The sequence below is a fragment of the Dermacentor silvarum genome, chromosome 4 (genome assembly GCF_013339745.2).
Source record: "Dermacentor silvarum isolate Dsil-2018 chromosome 4, BIME_Dsil_1.4, whole genome shotgun sequence".
Taxonomy (NCBI): Eukaryota; Metazoa; Arthropoda; class Arachnida; order Ixodida; family Ixodidae; genus Dermacentor; species Dermacentor silvarum.
In genome coordinates, this window is record NC_051157.2 from 11140952 (window position 1) to 11159857 (window position 18906).

Below are 18906 nucleotides of genomic sequence, written 5' to 3' on the forward strand. Positions count from 1 at the left end.
ATTTTTTTGCATTGTTGGGAAGGGGTTTATTTTTGGGACATTCTTCAAAGAACACTGCAGAAAGAATTGCCCTTAAATCCATTTGGTATTAGATTTTTAACTTTAGAAAATGAGGACAGACTGCCTTTGGACCTCATTATACCAATGGGCCTCCACTGTTTGTGGCGGGCTCGAATGGCAGGTTGTTTTTGTGTGAGCCTGACCGAAGGCCTGCACGACTACTCTTCCGGGAGGGTGTTTCGAAATTCATCGACGTAATTAAAGATCAGGAATACCCCTGGATTGGCTGACGAGAATTGAGCCCCTCGCAAGAATTTTAAACCTGACATGACAGTGCCAGCCAAAATGTGGCTGACCGCACAACATATATGCATCCAAGTTATATGCAAGTTATGTGTATATGCATAATTATGTATTGCTTTCTTTGGCAAAAATTGTTGCAATTGGTGTCTACAAAGCGAAAGTTCCAGCAATAAAGAAAAAAAAAAAAATGGGATGGCCAAGCGGTTTAAGGTGCTGCTGCGTTCAGGTTGCAGTGAGGTCTTCCGGGCATGGGTTCGAATCCCACTTTTTACACTACTACTAGGGTACCAGTATTGAAGGATCCCTGCTACAATTTTTTTTTTTTTCAATTTTGAACCTTGTTTTTGCATTTTGTATCAAGACTTAGTAGTCGTCCGGCCACCGACGATGCGAGCGTCCGCTTTTGCGCAAGCGGATACTGCTCCCGTTTGTGCCTTGGTGCTGCGGCGAAAGCCGCGATGCCGACGCGAAGGAAGCAGTCGTTGGGGTTTTGTGGAGCGCAGCGTAGCAACACCCCAAATAAAAAAAATATTGCTTCTTTCAGGTAGACTGCTCCCTCCCTGATAGTGCGATTATATTTGGATCATCAAAACAGTGATGCGTTTATTTAGGAATAGCATTGATCCCTTAACAGCAGCCACAGTTGTGCCACAGTTGGCGTCGGCGCCCGGCACTGTAGCATCCATTGCTAACCCGATGTGGGCACTGCAGACATACTCGCACGAGCTAACAAAAGACAATTAATTGTGTGATTGCTGTAAAGATGAATTCAAAAGGAAATGTGCTACTCGTGTCACTCGGTGCGAGAAAACACAGCTGTGCGTAGCTATCTCGTACACTAGCACAGCGAAGGGAAGGGACGAGACACCTCTGGAGATATGCCGCGAACTCAACGGTAGGTTGAGGGATAGCCTCCAAATTCAGCGCGTCATAGACGCCAAGATTAGCAGTAGTGGCGTCAACGTGAACATCCAAAACCAAATTTGAATGGCGCGCCACAGTGATGTTTAGTAAGTGGAGCGTTGTGGGCATGTCCCGCTCAGCTGCAGCCATGCCACAGGCTTTGCAGTGCAAGGCATAGGAGGAGGAGCGAGAGCACCGCGAAGGGGATCAATGGCAATCTTTGATTGCCAATAACTCCGCTTCTGCTGAATGCTTTCAAGTACCTTTTGCTGTAAAGTAATTCTAAAATAGTCTTTATTGTAATGTCAAATGCATTTCACAACTTCGATAAAAAGTGTTTCAGGGCCCCTTAAGAGGCAGTTTCTTTTTTTCGCTTGGGTTGCCAAGTGCCAAAACGTCAGAGTGAAATTAAATATACACATGCAAGCCCGATTCATGCAGATACTGCAAAAGTGACTTATGCGACTGTGGTATTGCTTATTGCATAGAGAGGCAGAGAATGCTTGCAATATGTGAGATCACATGACACCAAACTTTGATCTCAGAACCGTATTCCATGTTTTGGTGCTCACAGTACACAGATGATGTTGGTGTGTTACTGCAAGGTTAAGGCTGCTGCATTTGTAGTGTGGGAGGCAGAATGGCTTGCCTTTATATATACCAAATGGTACTCTGACACCTCTGACACCTCTGACTGCAGAGGTTTTTGAAGCAGGAGATCCATGAGAAGATTAAATTTCATCGAGGATAATGCACCCTTAGCATAACTCAAGGGTACTGCATGAATCGTCCCACATGACCATCACACTGAAGCCATGAATTTTAGGCCAAGTGGCGAAGCCACGAGAAAATTTAACTCGCTTGCAATGTGCATGTTTCAAAATCATTTGTGGTCAAGTGCACATGAAAACTGTCACAATTTTCAAAAGGTGTATCAAAAGTGCCAGCAACCAGCCTCATCATCACCTCTGTATTCCAGCCCTGTGCACCCAATCTGCCAGTGCACCTTGCTACCCACGAAGGATTTATACTAGCACAAACCTTGATTTTGACATGCCTGCAAGTGCTTCGTTTTCTCCAATACCAATGTGATAAGACTATATGGCAATCGCCCTTAAGCAGTGGACTTTTTCAAACCTTCTTGGATCCAAAATGCAGCTTCCAGGTAAATAGAAAGAAGCTATAAAGATTACTTTTATTCACAAGGTAACCACCAATGCACGAGTTGTGTCAATGCCCAATAACTATGTGTGCGACTCCAAGGTGAGCAGTGAACAGAACTTTAATAACTGTACCTCAAATATTCCGTGTCATGTGATGCTCTCTAGAGGCCAGCGACGCTTTACATAGCTTTGGCACTTACAAATATAAAGTATGGGTATCCATGACGTAATTAAATTTTCAAATTGAATGAAATATTTGGAAAATGCAAGCTTCGAATACAGATATTTTTCTGCTTCAAGAGTACTTAAAAAAGATAGAGGAACTGTGAAAAAAAGAAAAACTTCAGCAATGCTATTAAGAGCCCATCCAATGGGGCAGATTAAAATTTGTAAATCAGCAAAAAGTGAAAGGTTACCAGAGTTTATGGTTGGCTTACAATGGCCGCTTGAAAATTGCCAGAGGACCACATGCACATGGGGCTGTTCTACCACAGGCGAGCGTCAATAGTCGTGCTAACCCCATACATTCCAATACAATCGAATATCAAGCCCTCAAATCGAATCAGAAGCATCGGATTCACACTTAGAATTTCTAATATTCACACACCCCTAACAGCCTACATAGAAAAAATTATGGGGTTTTATGTGCTATAACCATGATCTGATTGCATGCTGTAGTGGAAGACCCCGGATAAATTTTGACCACCTGGGGTTCTTTAAAATCTAAGTGCACAAGTGTTTTTGCATTTCATCCCCATCGAAATGCAGACACCACGGCTGGGATTGAGCCTTTTTTGAAGACAGAACAAACTGAATGTATTGACGGAACGCACAAGTGAAGGGAACCAAATCAATTGTCAGTTCTTGGCCTTCACTGCACCGAGTGACTGGACCATGCGGACAATCTCTTTTGTCCACAACTGTACTTGCACGCTGGCCAAGTTCCAGCCTTGAAGAACGTAGAGCTGCACCGGTCGCCAATGCTGGTGTACCACATCTTGTATGTAAGGCCATGTGACAGGATATTTGTGCTTGTAAAATGAATACACCACAACCGCACTGAACAGGGAGGCCGCCACGAGGAGCAAGGTGATGAGCAGAGTCATCAGCATAGAGAAGCACCCTGGAAAGGCAAGAGCACAGCAACATGTCTTGACGTAGTGAAAAGGTGGCACGCAGACTACCGTATTTCTACGTGGAAAGGTTACACGCTGAAAACACAGACATGAGAAATAAAAATTGCTGGCTCTCCTGTAATCGAGAGTAGATGTAAGCATGAAACGGCTACCATATGGAATCTTTTGCTGCCTGTGGTGCCGCTGCCTTCAACCACGTTTCTTCTAGCAAGTCCAAAGCGCTCAGCATCTGCCACCACTTTTTCTTGTCGCATCGAAGTGGTCGGCTGCAAATGTGCGGCCTTAGGTCCCCTGTACTGTATGTGCCTTTTGAACGTTGCTATTGGAAATGACAAATAAAACTTCAGCGTACTAGAAGTTACAGCTTGAGTGATATGAAGAAACATCAGGAAGAACTCGGAAGCGAAAATATTTTTTTAACTTGTTTGGTCCAAACTGCATTATGATAAGTTAAACCCGAACAGAAATTTGTACGTGTACAATTCTGATCAAATTCAAGAACTTAAGCAACGAAGTGATAACGTAGAACATGCATGCCCTATTCTGCCACATCCTTCGATCTAGGAAAGCGCAAGGGACAAAGGGTTGGAGGCAAGAGACAGCATTTAAGTTTTGAATGGTTGCTTGCTCGGTTGATCTCGTTTTGAGCGCCTGGATAACGACTCTGGCTTTTGGCTCAAGGTCACTCGAAGGTCGCCGACAATAGGAGCTAAAAGCATTTCTTGCTTAAAAGGCACAACACAAACACCGACTATTGACTGATATTGAACATCTTTGGGTTGATAGTCTGTGTTTGTGTTGTCCTTTTTGTTTCTCATTTGTCTGTGTTGTCAACACCTAAATTTCTAGATAATAGAGTCTCACCAACTCACTCGGGTTTCTGTTCTACTGTACTTAAACAACTAACATTGGTATAATGAACATGTATATGTAGAGAATTATCGAATATAATGGGGTATATCTAAAACGATTGCCACCAACATTAGCATGTAATGAACATGTGCTTATAGTAGTAAACATTGGATACTATAGCGAAGGTATTTTCGTGCAGGTTGTACCTTCATTATAACCCCTAGGTTTGACTCGAAGGGAGAAAGGCCCTTTCGACAGCTTAGTACATGTGTTTGAGCAATACATAAAAAACTGCCATACTTGCAACGCTCCAGCAATGCTGAAACGTTTGATTTGATGTCACAGTAAATACATGTGCTGAGGTTTGGACACAAAATTTAAGAATGTATGGCCTACATCATCTCCTGTAATGATCAATCTTTTGCCGCCAAATGAACGAAAACAGAGTTTTGAAAGAATGCCGATTTTAAACTGATTTAGTCTAGCTATTTTGTATCAAAAATAGGCATTTATTTTAGGAAACGTTAGCAGGCATTCCATCTGACACTACATCCACTAGTACATCCAAAAATCACATACTTCATTGTTTACTTGTTCAATTGCAGAGTACAAGCGTACAATGTTGCAAAGCCTAATGTACCTAACTATACTAATTAAGTACTAGTTAGTACCAACTACTTAAAGTTGGCAAATAATTGGTCACATAAAGCTGCCACCTTTTAAGCCGAAACGCCTCATCATTCGCCTGCAAATGTCAGACGGCTACTTTTTCATACACATTTCTTTGTAGTATTCCTGACTGAATTGCTCCCTAATGTATACAATTGTATCGTCGTGCTTCATACACAGCACTTCCAACAGATGTCCTGCAGTGTAGGAACAAGGAAACGACAAAGCAATTAACTGAATAAAAAGAAATGAATTGTTGGGCGAACTTGGCCCCATAAAGAAAATAACTTATTAGCGACAATCGTGACAAGTACAATAGTTATTGGCAAATTAGAACTGAAGCAGCTGTCGTTAGGCTGCTATTTTATACATGACATAGAAGTTTGAGTGACCCACATATAGCTCAGCAAATGTTTATGAATGAACTGGAACTTTCGACATGAAGACACTTAGATAGGGAGATAACAGTAATACTACGAGAGCACTGGGCGCATTGATGTACGCAGGTAATGCAAGAACTTATTCTTTGAAACACAAAACGGTAAGATGTTGCATTGGTGGCAATAACAAAATAAAGCAAAGCAAATGCATCACGTGGCAGTATTTACATATTTACAGTGACTGTGCATAATATGGCATAGTATGTGTGGCTTCCTGAATATTCCAACTGTTTGAGAAAGCTTTTGAAAGCTTTAGAGAGCTCATTTATGCCTAGTAAATTCCATCCCATTGTTGTGAAGTTGACAAGCTTCAAAACGAAAGAAAAGCTACTGTCTCTGCGCAGCCAATTCAAGCATAAATGCATCAGTATAGGTGAGGATTTTTCAGTTGCGACACGAACTGTGCGAAGAAAACTGATAGCATTTGGTAAGAGCGAAGCCTCTTCTGAACCCTTCAAACTGCATTATGATTAGTTAAACCTGAACGGAAATTTGTACGTGTGCAATTCTGATCAAATTCAAGAACTTAAGCAACGAAGTGATAATGTAGAGCGTGCATGCCCTGTTCTGCCAGATCCTTAGATCTAGGAAAGCGCAAGGGGCAGTGGCTCACTTTCTTCATTTCCTCGAGTTTATTCTAACGTCAGAAGTGCATCCAACAAATACGGTCCCTTGCCGTCTGTGATTGACACATGTTCTGCGAAAATCAATGCGCTTACAGAAACATGGTTGCCTGCGCATGTCACCAACACGAAAGTGTTCCCCTGGTGCTGTGCAATTTACTGTTTATCGCTGCGACCGTACTGCACATAGAGGAGGTGGTATCCTTTTGGCAATTTCAAACAACATTCTGTCTTCTTCTGTCTGTACGAGTGGCGATCTAGAGGCTGTCTAGGCTACCGTAGGCCTTGGTCACAAGCAATTCATCAAAGACGTGTGCTATCGCTCACCTTCTGCACCAATTTTTCAATGAACTGCACGAAAGTATTAACCTTGTTCACTTGCTATTTCCTTCATCACCCATCCTACTTCTGGGTGATTTTAATCTTCCAAACATAACCTGGAACGATCAACCTTCTTCACTCTCACCCTTTTCGTCACAAGACTTTTTGGACTTGTGCTCCATTTTTTCATTGTCACAGCTAGTACACAATCGACGTATGTATCGCCTAATGCCACAAACACCCTTGACCTGGTTTTGAAATCCCACCCTGATACCATCTCAGAGATTACGCACCTGCCTGGTATAAGTGATCACTGCCTATTTGCATTTTCAATTAACATTTCAACCCCCAAAGCAAATAAACTCAGAAAAACTATACACATTTACAAAAAAGCAACCTTTACCGCCATAAATTGCAAATTAACTGCATTTCTCTACACTTTTCTACCGAATTTTGAAAATTGTTCACTTCAGCACAATTGGGACATGTTCGCCACTCAAGAATACATTCCATCTCGCATGATTACCTCCAATTCTGATGCTCCTTGGTACAATGCCCATATGAAGCACCTATCTAACCGAACCCCCCCCCCCTCCCCCCCGCCTATATCGCTCCTAACTTTCTATCTAATGTGCTTCCATCTATGTTAAACTAACATTAAGACATTTTGGAGTGTAATCAACCCCTTTCGTGATGAACACAACTCTGGAAGAGCCATTGGGCATCCATATACCTAACGAACAGTGCGCTGCCACCCTTAGTGACACATTTGTGCGAAATTTTTCCGTCTCCTGCAATGACTGCCAATCTCCTACTCGCCAGTATAATTATGTATTTTCTGGGGAGCACACACTGCCACCTTCTCCCGCGGGCGCTCGCCATCGCTTGCGCATGGAGCGCACTCGGCAGGAGCCGGGCGGACATGGGAGAGATGCACTTTGCCCTCCACCGGTTCTCGCTCGCCTCTCGCGATGCGCATGCCCGTGCGGGAAGAGGGAAAGCATCCTGGCGGGCGAGGAGGACATTCCCCTCGTGAAAAGGTATAAAAGAGCGCGACCGAGAGACCCCCGGGCCTCTCTGACCTCGCTACACCTACATGCCCGTACGGATTTACCCGCTGCAACCCGTGAGTGACCTCGTTTGCGTGACTACCACACGCGACGAGGCAAGTCTATTTTATTACTTATTATACAGAGTGGACTTCCCTCTGCAAGTGTGTTTTATTGCCCACAGCAATAAACGTTGTTGAGTTGACTCGCTTGTTGCCTTATTCGCCCGAACCCTACGTAGCTGCGATTATACGTGCTACGGGTTGGGGAAGACCCCCACAATTTATGCCTCCAGTGATCGTTGATACGGCTGGTGTTTCGAAACTAATTGATTCTCTGGAACAACACTCATGTTCTGGTTACGACTCTACTAACTCAAACTTTCTAAAAAATACCAATGCCGCTAGTTCCGTTATTCTAACAAAACATTTTCAGCTATTACTGGATACATCTACTTAACCTAGCGAATGAAAATCTGGAAGGTGGTTTCGCTTCATAAGTCGGGTAACAAAGATTTACAGCTAATTATTGCCCCATTCACTCTTAAGTATTTACTGTAAATTGCTCGAACATATCATTTTCAAGCATCTCGTTAACTTCCTTGATTCGAATGCATTTTTCACACCAGCTCAGCATGGATTTATAAAACATTTTAATGTGAAACTTAGCTTGCAATCTTTACACATTAACTGCATCTTATTCTCAATTGTTTATCTTTTGAGATTGCATTTTTTGAAGACTTCGCTAAAGCATTTGATAAGGTCTGTCAAATTTTTACTTTATAAACTAAATCACCTTAACTTTGACACTAACATACTGAAGTGGATTGAATGCTTCCTATCTAATTGCACTCAATTTGTGACCGCAAACAGACATAACTCACCATTTTAAAGTGTAGCTTCCGGTGCACCACAAGGTTCAGTGCTCGGGCCTCTTTTGTTTGTCATTTATATTAGTGAACTCCCTTCCTCGCCATCATCTAACATTCACTTATTTCCTGATGATTAAGTTACCTTTCGTGAAATGCAGAGGATACTAACCACCTTCAGTCTTATCTAATTACTGTAGCTAACTGTGCAAACTAAGCATTGGCAAATGTAAAGTGATGCGTGTATTTTGAATAAATAACAGCATGTATGCATATTACCTAAATAATGTTCCCTTGGAATTATTTAACTCTTATAAATACCTAGGTGTGCATCTCACTGCTAACTTATCCTGGAATGCCCATACTGACTACATAATTAGCAATGCTAACCACATGCTTCGCTATCTGCGCCTAACTTTTCAACCACCCCTTCATCCCTAAAACTGATTCTTTATACTACCCTTGTACGTCCTGAACTAGAATATGCATGCGCTGTTTGGGATACTGCCATTGACAAACTAATTAATTCATAAGAACTCGTTCAAAATAATTCAGTTCGCTTTATCCTGTGTAATTACAATATAACTGCCACGTGTGTCTGCCATGAAAAAAACCTTGCACTAACACCACTTTCCTCTCGTTGTAAAATCACATGTTTAGTTCTTTTTCACAAGCTATACCATCATTCAACACTCCGCAACGAACTCATTTTTCAGCCACAATATGTATCGCCACAAATTGACCACCGTTATAAGGTTGGTCTCGAATCATTTCACACTAAAACTTTTTTTTCAGTCATTTTTTCTTTGGTCCTCCTCTGTTTTTTTTTTTTTTTTTACTATATGTTTGTAACCTAAGTGCATTTTGTATTTACCACTTTACTGTCTTAGTTTGCTACCAATTTCTCATGACGTTGTAAAACCTCGCTAAAACTGTATAATGAGAAGCCTTTGTACTTAAACATTCTAACTGTTCTTTTTTTTTCTACTCTGTGCTGTAACCCACTCCCCTCTCTAATGTCTTTGGCCCTGTAGGTAATAACAAATAAAATAAATAAATAAGGTTATGCACACTTACCTCCACGCTTACTGTGGCCAGGTGCCAATTTTGTAGTTGCTTTCCCATCTGCAACACAAGCCAGGAGAGTCAGCCACTGGTCTCATTGTGCTGAACCTTGTACTCATGGCCAGAAGAAAGCATGATTCAACAGAAAGGCCAGCAACAAATGATTGCGGACGGTTTGAGAACTGAATTGAAGTACGACAAGACTAGACAACATAAATGAGCAACAAATAATCTCTGGCATCCTGAAATGATGAAATATTGTGTGTCCAAACAGGATAATAGGTTCACAGGAAGATGAAAATGAAGTGATCGACAGTGGTAGGACAAGGGATGTCTTTAGAGCCAAGGTTTCAATGTCCCCCCGAAGTCCCTGACAGCGACAAGTCCCCTTGCCAAAACTTTGGCTTCAGACATTTCTCATTTTGGCCACAGCTGATCACTAGACATTACGAAGTAAGCTAAAGTTGGGAACAGCATTTTAATGAACATGTGCCACTTGAGAACCAATCACTAGCTTTCTTCATACTATACAGTAGACTTATATTAAAGGGGCCCTGAACCACCCCTTGGGCTTGATGAAAAACATAGTCCGTGGGTAGCATACACTGCTGTGAATGTCTCAGCCAAGTTTTGCTGTCGTACGCGGTGCATGGAGCTCTCAAGCAGAGCGCGAAGTCACCTTTCTCTCAAATGCTCTCGTTTCAACAGAAGCCATGATCCTCACTTTTTCCTGTGTGCTTTATTTTGTAATAAAGCACATTCCCATACGCGGCTGCTATTCGTCGCTGCGGCCAACTACAACACGGCCACCGCGAGGTGCCGCCATGAGTCCACCGGCTAAGCGCACTGCGGCTCGCTGAGGACAACTGCGTTTGGCTTACGTTTAGCGCATCGCAGGCACCAAAAGTGGAAGTCGTGGAGTCTACATTAACACCAAAAATGAAATTTGAGCTGTGCGCCATGGATTTCGGAGTGCCGCCCCACTCCGCCATAGCCTTCGCAGTGCAAGGCATCGAAGGAGAAAGGGGAGCACAGCGGAGGCCATGTTTGATTGCCAATAACTCCGCTTCTGCTGAACGCATTGAAGTACTTTTTGCGGCAGAGTATTTCTGAAATATCCGCTTTTCACTTCAAATGTCTTTCTCCACTTCGATAAAAAGTGCTTCAGGGCCCTTTAATTCAACTCCAGTTAATTCGATCCCGACCGACAGTCCTGGCCAAGGGTTTCGTTATTTCAATCCTAAAACTGACCTTCACCAAATAATTCGAACTTGACCAGTCAGCATGCATTCGCTTGACCCCTACGGTGACCCCAATAGCGACCCCTTTAGTGGCAAGCATCAATCTCAGTAGAGCTTAGGGGACAGTGAATGCGCTGAACACACGTAATCTCCCGTCAAAAACTCCTACTAAGCTTTTCAAACAATAACCGTGGCTCACAATGCCCGATTACGGTATTTACCCGATTGTAATTTGCACCTTTTTTTGAAGAAAATTGCCTGCGTAGTGCAATCCTTTACAATACCAAACCCGCATTCGCGGTGTTCATATGATTTGCTGCATAATAAAGGTGTCTTGCGGCGAAGCTGTCTTTAAAAAACCGTGCAGTGAAGCTTAGAAAACCGACCACCATTGAGCAACACATATGCGACTTTTGGTCCATTTTAGAGTGCAGCTCTCAGGCACCCGTTCCTGCGTTGAGCGTCGGCGTAACTGAGCGAATGAGTGCAGCGGATGAAAGAGGGAAAGCGGAGCACAGCGGGGGATGAAAAAAGGGACGAGAGCGAAGACAGCGCAAGGAAGAAAGTGGAGAAAGAGAGTATGGCGAAAGCGCGAGAAGCATAGTGACACGCAAGAGGCGCAGTGCGGCGACGATGGCTACAAGATGGCACCAGAGTAGCGTGCGTTAGAGTGTACTAGATTGGGGGAGTGGGTCCAATGAGGGCTCTGCGCTGAGGCATTTTTTATGGAAAATCCAGGTGGCGGCACCGTCACTTTCTTCCGAATGAGCGGCCCCGCTCGCCGGCCGGACGCTTGTAGCGTCGGAGACCCTACCGCAGCTGCATGGAGCTTTGACAGGCGGATACTCGGTGGCGGTAACACAGATTATTCCCCACCGATCTATTGTAAATAAAATGGAAAAAGAGTGGCGGAAAGAACGCAAACGACGCAACAACCACGGTGCGTCGAGCAGACAGCTACTCAGCCCGCGAGCTCGCCTCAGCCAATGAGCGCTGCCAAAACAGACGGAGCCAAAGTTTATTGGCCGAAGATTTAGAAGAAGGCGACGGCAGCGCCGCCACATTTTCCGTGTTTTTTGCTTCACCCTCGCCGCTTGCTAAGGCGTCCGCTGGACCCACTCCCCCATTCTAGTACACTCTACATGCGTCATCTGGGAGGTCTGTCTGTGGCGGTTGCTGTGAGTCGTGCCCACGCATAACTCACGTGCTGCTTCTCGCCATCTCCCGATTAGCTAGACACTTCGCTCCGTTTGCAACGTGCTGCACGAGACAGGTTGTCCGCGCCAGGCAATATATTCCGAAATGAAAACACGTATAGAGCTGCGCTCAAATTTCGCATTAGGAAGTATCGTCAACAAGGTCAATTTTTTCTTGCTAGAAATTGGGTGCACGTTGGATTTATACTTTGTTTAGGAGCTTCAATGTCATTTCTACGTTAGTTGTCTACTTTGGATGTACAGAAAGTGGACACGCATTTGATTTTGGGGGCGTGTTAGAATCGGGAAAATACTGTCAAATGAATCAGCAGTCTGTTTGAAGTGTGTGTGTGTGTGTTTTTGCACCTTCTTTAATTCGACCTGATGAATAATTTATCAATTTCGTCGGTCCATTCAGGATCAAATTGACGGAAGTCGACTGCAGTCTGTTTGATACATGGCAGGCAACATTTCGGAAGCTATGCAAGTAGTGTGATTATAGAAGTCTCACTTCGCTCATTTCGGAGAGCAGGGCCGCTATTTCTTTTTCGACGGTAATGCTTTCCGGTGATTTTTGCGTTCGTAAGCAACCACGTTCGTAAGAGCAGCCACATTTGATGCTGCACCTCAGGTGGAGCGTTGTTTGGCCACTCACGAACACGAAACACACCAAAAGGCATTAGCATGGGGGAAGGCATCACTACAAAATCTCAGCCCAGTTATACCTGATCTGCAACTGTTTTTTACGACACAAGTACGTCATATATTATAGCTGCTACTTGTGGACAAATGTTTACGTCAGATCATACACTACTTGTGCATGTTTGTGCTTGTAGTAGGCAATGCACTATGCAAGCGAGCACAAATTATGCACTGTGGCCACTGGTTGCAGAAACGTGTCTTATTTTTATTGTATATCAACAATATTGCAACAGGTGTCCATCCAATGGTTGATGTGAGACTGTTCACGAATGACTGCATTTTGTTTTGCAGTGTGAAAAGTGTCGATGACCAAAAAATTTTGAATGAGTCTTTTGAAAGCTATCAATGACTGGTGTACCCCCCCCTACATGGGGCATGACAACAATTAAAACAGACACTGACCACAAAAGTTTTAAAAAATATATAATAAGACGTTTCGGCTCCTGCACGGGAGCCTTGTTCACAATGAAGGTGAAGACGGAAATGGTCTGGTTATGTAAACTTTTGTGGTCGGTGTCCATTTTAATTGTTGTCATGCATATTCCCGACCCCCCCCCCCCCCCCCCAGACGGGTTTCTGTCCAACTCCAGACTTCATACATGGGACATCAAAATTAATTTTGAATGACAAAACTACCTGTATGACAATTACAAATAAGAAATCCCCCCTACAATATCCGTATATCATTAATCAGAAAGAAATCAAGCGTTCCAAGCATGTAAAAGATCTCTGAGTGAGTCGCTATTACCAATAATTTGAGGCTTGACAAACATATTGAGAACACTTGCAGATCCGCCCAATGCAAGTTTGGTTTCCTAAAAAGGAGGCTATGGAATGGCACTCCCAATGTCAACTCCGCGGCATATAAAACTATAGTAAAGCCAGCACTGGAATATGTAGGTATCGTTTGGGATACTCACAGTCAAACCGAAATTAGTAAATTAGAAAGAGTCCAGCGGTTAGTGGCCAGGTTCATTTTTTCGTGCTTCGACAGAAAAACTGCGCACCTTGACAGGGCCGTTCAAACACCCTTTTCTCAACGAAGAAAAATAGTCCGGCAGAAATTCCTGTACAAGCTTTATAATAGAAACTTTAAAATAGATCCAGAAGTATATCTACGATGTCCAGTACGAGTATCAGCTCGTACAAATCACCCTCATGCCATTCAGCCTTACACATCGAGTGTTGACGCATTCAAATTTTCATGTCGCATTCGAACCATTGTTGAATGGAACAGACTTGACGCCAATGTCTTCACAGGATGCCACTCAGTCGAAATGTTTTAGCAGAGGCTGGATACGCTTTTTGTGTAAAAGTGTCTGAAATGTTTCTTCTCCCACTCTGTTACAGCCCGTAAGGGCTTAACAGTATTGGGAATAAATAAATGAAATATTACTCCGCTCGTTTGGTGGTAAATAGGTTTCAGTCTCAGACACTCTTAATGTAATACATCATACTTTGTGAGACTTACTTTTACACTGAATTACATGACAAGTACCTAATATCTTTCTTTCACGTATGATGTACTACTCTTTGGTCTCTCTAGCCTTTGTAGCGTTGCCTGCTATGTATGACACAGTATTGCTCTCAAGTGACGAATGCTTCGAATAGCTGACATGTTTTGCTTCCGCACAATTGCTAGGGATTAGAGGCGAGCTGGTCTAAACTGAAGTTTTTAAACGTTTTAAAGCAAAATCGCAGCAAATACGTGCTCTGAATTACCTTGTTAAGTTAAATGCAGAACTTAAGTCTAGCTAATTGACAGATTAGCATTTCAAAATTAAAAATCTGCCACTGTTGTCAGGGGTAGGGCTCCCACAAGTACGAAAATGACAGAAGTAAGCAAAGGGTGGCACCAAGACATTTGCGAATGCAGGACCTGGCAACCATGCATTGTGTTCCTGTATTGCAGCACCTATTTTTCTGTGTCTGTTCATGCTATCACAGAAAATTTATCTGTTAGGGTGGTGTTTCTGTGAGCAGTCAAACACAGTCGTCAGCACAGCACTTGCCTTTCTTAGACTGCTGGAATTTCCCCTGTGCTACTTCCATTTCCTTTATGAGCTCCTGCTTCTGCTTGAACTGTTGCTCTTTCTTCTGCCGCAGCTCTGCTTTCTTCTTCTCACGTTCAGCCTTTTTCTCTAGCCTCTGGCGTTCCGCTTCTTTCTCTTCTTCTGCTTTCCGCAGTGCCTCTTGCTCTGAAAACATGAGCACTCCTCATCAACATCTCCAGCCCTTCCTGCACAAAGCCATCAGAATCGTGCCTATAGTCCTTCCTATTTACTCTACACCATGCACTTAAAAATAATGTGCCACATACATTGCAAGCAAGCACGCACTTCACTTCTTGCAAAGAGTAACGCAGTTTTGCTTTGAGGGATGCTGTAGTAGAGAACAAGGATGTTGAAGAGGGACAATCGTGTAAAGAATAGCGCGCAAAAAAAGGAATGTGCAAGGACGTGCATTTTTCTCCTAAAATATTTTTTTTAAACAGCTGTTGCTCTCACTGCTGCTTTGTTCTTGCTCAGATGCGGTCTCTAAAACGCTGTGTGCGCACGTGTGCACGCTATGGAGCATAAGCGCTTTCGCATGCGCGCATCGGCACTTTGTAAAGTGAAAGGCATAACTGGCTCGTTGGTCGCGGAATGTGACCATTGTCGAGAACACTTGCGGTAGCAAAAATCAGAAAGCGGCATACTACACCTCTACCGTTCAATAAAGCACGTAAACGTGAATTTAGCATCAAGTAGCTAAAATAATTAAAAGTAATTCAAGAGTACCAAAAGATAATTAAAAGTAATTAGGGTAATTAACAAGACCAATATACAGACATCATAGAACACCTTTATTAATGCATATTAAAGTGAATTACGATGTAACTAAGAATAATTACGATTAATTAAATGTAATTGAAGGTTGCGGACAGTAATAGAGACTAACATCAATTCGAGGCGCCGTGATAAGACTGGTCACGCCAAATTAAGACTAGTTAAAGAGTTCCAAAGAGAAGTACATAATAATTAAGATCAATTCAAGACTCCGTAACAGCAAGTAAGAAAATAATTAAACCAAATTATGACCAATAATAGTTATTTAATTAATCAACATAAGCAAACAATCGCAAATGAAATGACACCAACGCATTAAAGCTTTCGCCGTCATAGTCGTCTTAGCAATCGATATGGGACCCCCCCACTGAACGTCTCTTTTTTTTTTTTCAAACACATTTTACTCACACAGCTGAACAATGGGCCCCCTTGATTAGCAACCTATCACCCCACTAAACAAAAAATTTAATGTTTGCACTAACCAATGCAGACACGCGATCAAATGTTAGAGTACTCCCTACTAAAACTGCAGCAAAACGGCCAGATTTCGTAAATAAATAGCGCACTATGCGATGTTCATTGTGACTGCGAAGCATTGAAGAGACCTTTATTAGAGTGCCGCATGCATAAAATTAATTCCTGTGCATGCAATTGGCGTATTGGAATACGCCGTCTGATGTCATTTTGAAAACTTTTATTACTGCATGCAGTCATCCTTGTTAAAGGAGCCGTCGTGTTACAGTCAAAGTTCTGATCTTATTCCCAAGTAGTAAATGCGACTCGGAATATAATTGCACAAGGACTAAAATACATCGCACAACCTGATAATCCGGCTGAAAAGTGCGCTACAGTGCTATTAAAGGCGAGCCGTGGCGCTCGCCCACATGAAAGATAAGCTATGAAATCAGTTTGTTTAGGCGAAATAATTAAATCAGATATGCAAGACATTAGGTATAAAAAATACACCATGGTGAACTCACTGGTCACCACTCAGTTATAAACGCTCATGGATTCCATCCACGCAAGCTATCCAGAAAGCATGACTATCTCTTAGAATGAATGCAGATTCCGACGAGAATACGGCACAAGGATTACGCATGCGTTTAGAGATTACGCTGCATAGCGCGCGAGCTCGCTGTCACCTACCCCCCTCCCAGATTTGTTGTCGCAGCGCTAAGAGGGACAAACCACAAGTTTTTTGACGCAACGCCTATCTAGATGCACTAGGGAGCGAGGCTTGCTTGCTAGGGATGCCGCGCACGTGCACACCAAGGTTGTACTTTTCCATGGGTGTGCTCCACTGACGAGCGGCCACCGGTCTGGTGTTCAGAGTTATTTTGTGGGCATCTGTACATATCACTTTGACTTGAACTAGTTCGCAGCTCGCAGAACAGGAAGTCGCTTGCACATAGCTAAGCTGCAAGAAGTTCTGGTTTTACATGCAATTAAAAAAAAAAAGTTATTTTGGCTCACCTCTTTGTGCCCTGAGCTTCTTCTGCTTTTCGCGCTCCAGCTCAGATTCTTGCGCCTGAAGGTACTCGACAACCTTGAAGATGAGAAGAAAACCAATCATGATTGAAATACCATGAGTGTGGCCATTATAGTTGAACAATAGCTCTCTCTGGAGCCAATGTTTCGACAGGGGTCTTCATAACGTGCACCTGCAGCTCGGCATTTATGCGAAAGTTTCCAGAATCCGCTGCCTCTGAACTGCGGTGGCCGCCGCCGGGAATCGAACCCGCGATTTCGTGCTTGGCTGCACTGGGGCCGTATTCTGAAACGTTCGCTTAGGCGAAATTTCTTTTTTCGCTTTCAGGCGTGCGCCGATTGGCTGTTTTAGCAAAATTGGATGAGCTGATTGGGTGGTTGAGCCCGACGTCATTCAATTTGCTCAACCAGCCAATCAGCGCGCATGCTGATTTCGCCTAGGCGAAATTTCGCCTAGGCGAACGTTTCAGAATACGGCCCCTGGTGGTAGTGCATTAGTGGATCTCGTATCCGATACCTGAATTTTTATTTTGCAGTTCACGACTTCTTACTAGCTCCGCTGCCTTGAGATTATATGATAATCTGAATATTCAAAACGTAAACACAAGCACGCGCAATAACAAGCACGCAAGCTGAAAGTCGCAACGCGGGTTTGTTGCTGGCAAGCACCCAACAAGGCAACACGAATACGCGCGGCGGTTGTCATATGAGTGAGCGCCAGATGGGCGTGACGCATCAAACGAAATGTGGGCGTGGCGATGCAAAGCAGCGCGCATGCAGAAATGAAAGATTGGACAAAGCGCGCTGCGCACTCGAGCACAGTTACCTTCTTGGCGCACTGCAGGCACTGTTTCTCGTTGAGGCAGTCACCGGCGACCGCCTTGAGCCGGGGCTCGAGCGGATTTCCCTTCAAGTCGAGCCAACGCAGAGCTTTCATGCGGCACATGCTCAACGGCAGTGTCGTCAAGTTGTTGCCGTAAAGGTCGAGCTTATGCAGGGCACTGAGGCGGCCAAAGTTCGCCGGCAGTTCTCGCAGCTGATTCTTGCTCAGGTCGAGCTCCTTGAGGTGCGTCAAAGCACAGAACGCATCCTGCAAAAGAAATGCAATAAGCGGCGCGCTGTCTTGCCGCACCCGAATCGTATCGTCTGCTGGCACGGTAACGCTGCCGGTGCGAAACAGATCTACTTACGGGTAGCACGGCGATTTTATTGCAAGATAAGTCCAGCTTCACGGCTTTTGGTAGTTCCGCCTGAGAGGAAAAAAAAAAAAAAAAAAAAAAAAAAAAAAACGAAAGAAAAAGAAATCGATGCCACCGAGCGCATTATAGCATCGCGGGCAAGCGCTTTAGTAAACACGGAGCCATGCCACATCATCGGTTAGATAAAATGCCACGGAAGTACGGAGAGGTGCTCACTGTGCATGCAAACTTCCAAAATCAGACTGATGTGAACGACTTACGAGTTCTTTCACGGGTGGCTCGGTGAGCTCGTTCAGGCTCAGGTCGAGGCTGCTGCCGTCAAGCCTGCTCTTCAGAGAGCCTTTGGCCATTGCTGAGACGGCGGCAATTTAAAAAACAATCGGTTGTGACTGGCGAAACCGCCGGAGACGCCTTCAAGATTTTGTCAATTTTGTTGCTTCAGCAGACACGTTACACGTTAGATACAACACATCGCCGGCGCCTTCCAACGCAACCGAAAACGATCGTGCCTACCGTGCTGCCACGAGCGGCCGTTTTGCAAACTACGGAGATCGGGAAACAGGAAAACGCGGTACACAGCCACAGTGCACTTTATTCTATGGTACACAGCTCACCGTACCATTGACTGTACCGTACGTTTATTTTTACAGCACTCCGAACTGAGTGCAAGACATCATTAGACCTCGCTCTCCAGTGCGGCGGCCACAAGTCAATTCATAGTTAAATATTCTGCCATAACTACATTGTTAGATTAAATGATTAAATTGCTAGGTGTACGAGCGCAGCCGCGAATAACTTATTTCAAGCAATGTGACTTAGTTAACACAACAAAATATCACAAGGCACAAGAAATGCCCCCA

The 18906-nt window shown here is 43.8% G+C and overlaps 1 protein-coding gene across 1 annotated transcript; it reads right to left on the reverse strand.

Moving 5' to 3' along the window:
- Window positions 1–1483: 1483 nt before the first annotated feature.
- Window positions 1484–18572, reverse strand: LOC119449434 (leucine-rich repeat-containing protein 59). The gene is made up of 7 exons (XM_037712605.2): window positions 18307–18572; window positions 18038–18097; window positions 17674–17937; window positions 16833–16905; window positions 14544–14729; window positions 9405–9452; window positions 1484–3492 (listed from the first exon to the last, which is right to left on the reverse strand). The coding sequence occupies exons 1-7, from the start codon at window positions 18394–18396 to the stop codon at window positions 3227–3229; spliced, it is 987 nt and encodes a 328-aa protein (XP_037568533.1). The 5' UTR covers window positions 18397–18572; the 3' UTR covers window positions 1484–3226.
- Window positions 18573–18906: the final 334 nt, after the last annotated feature.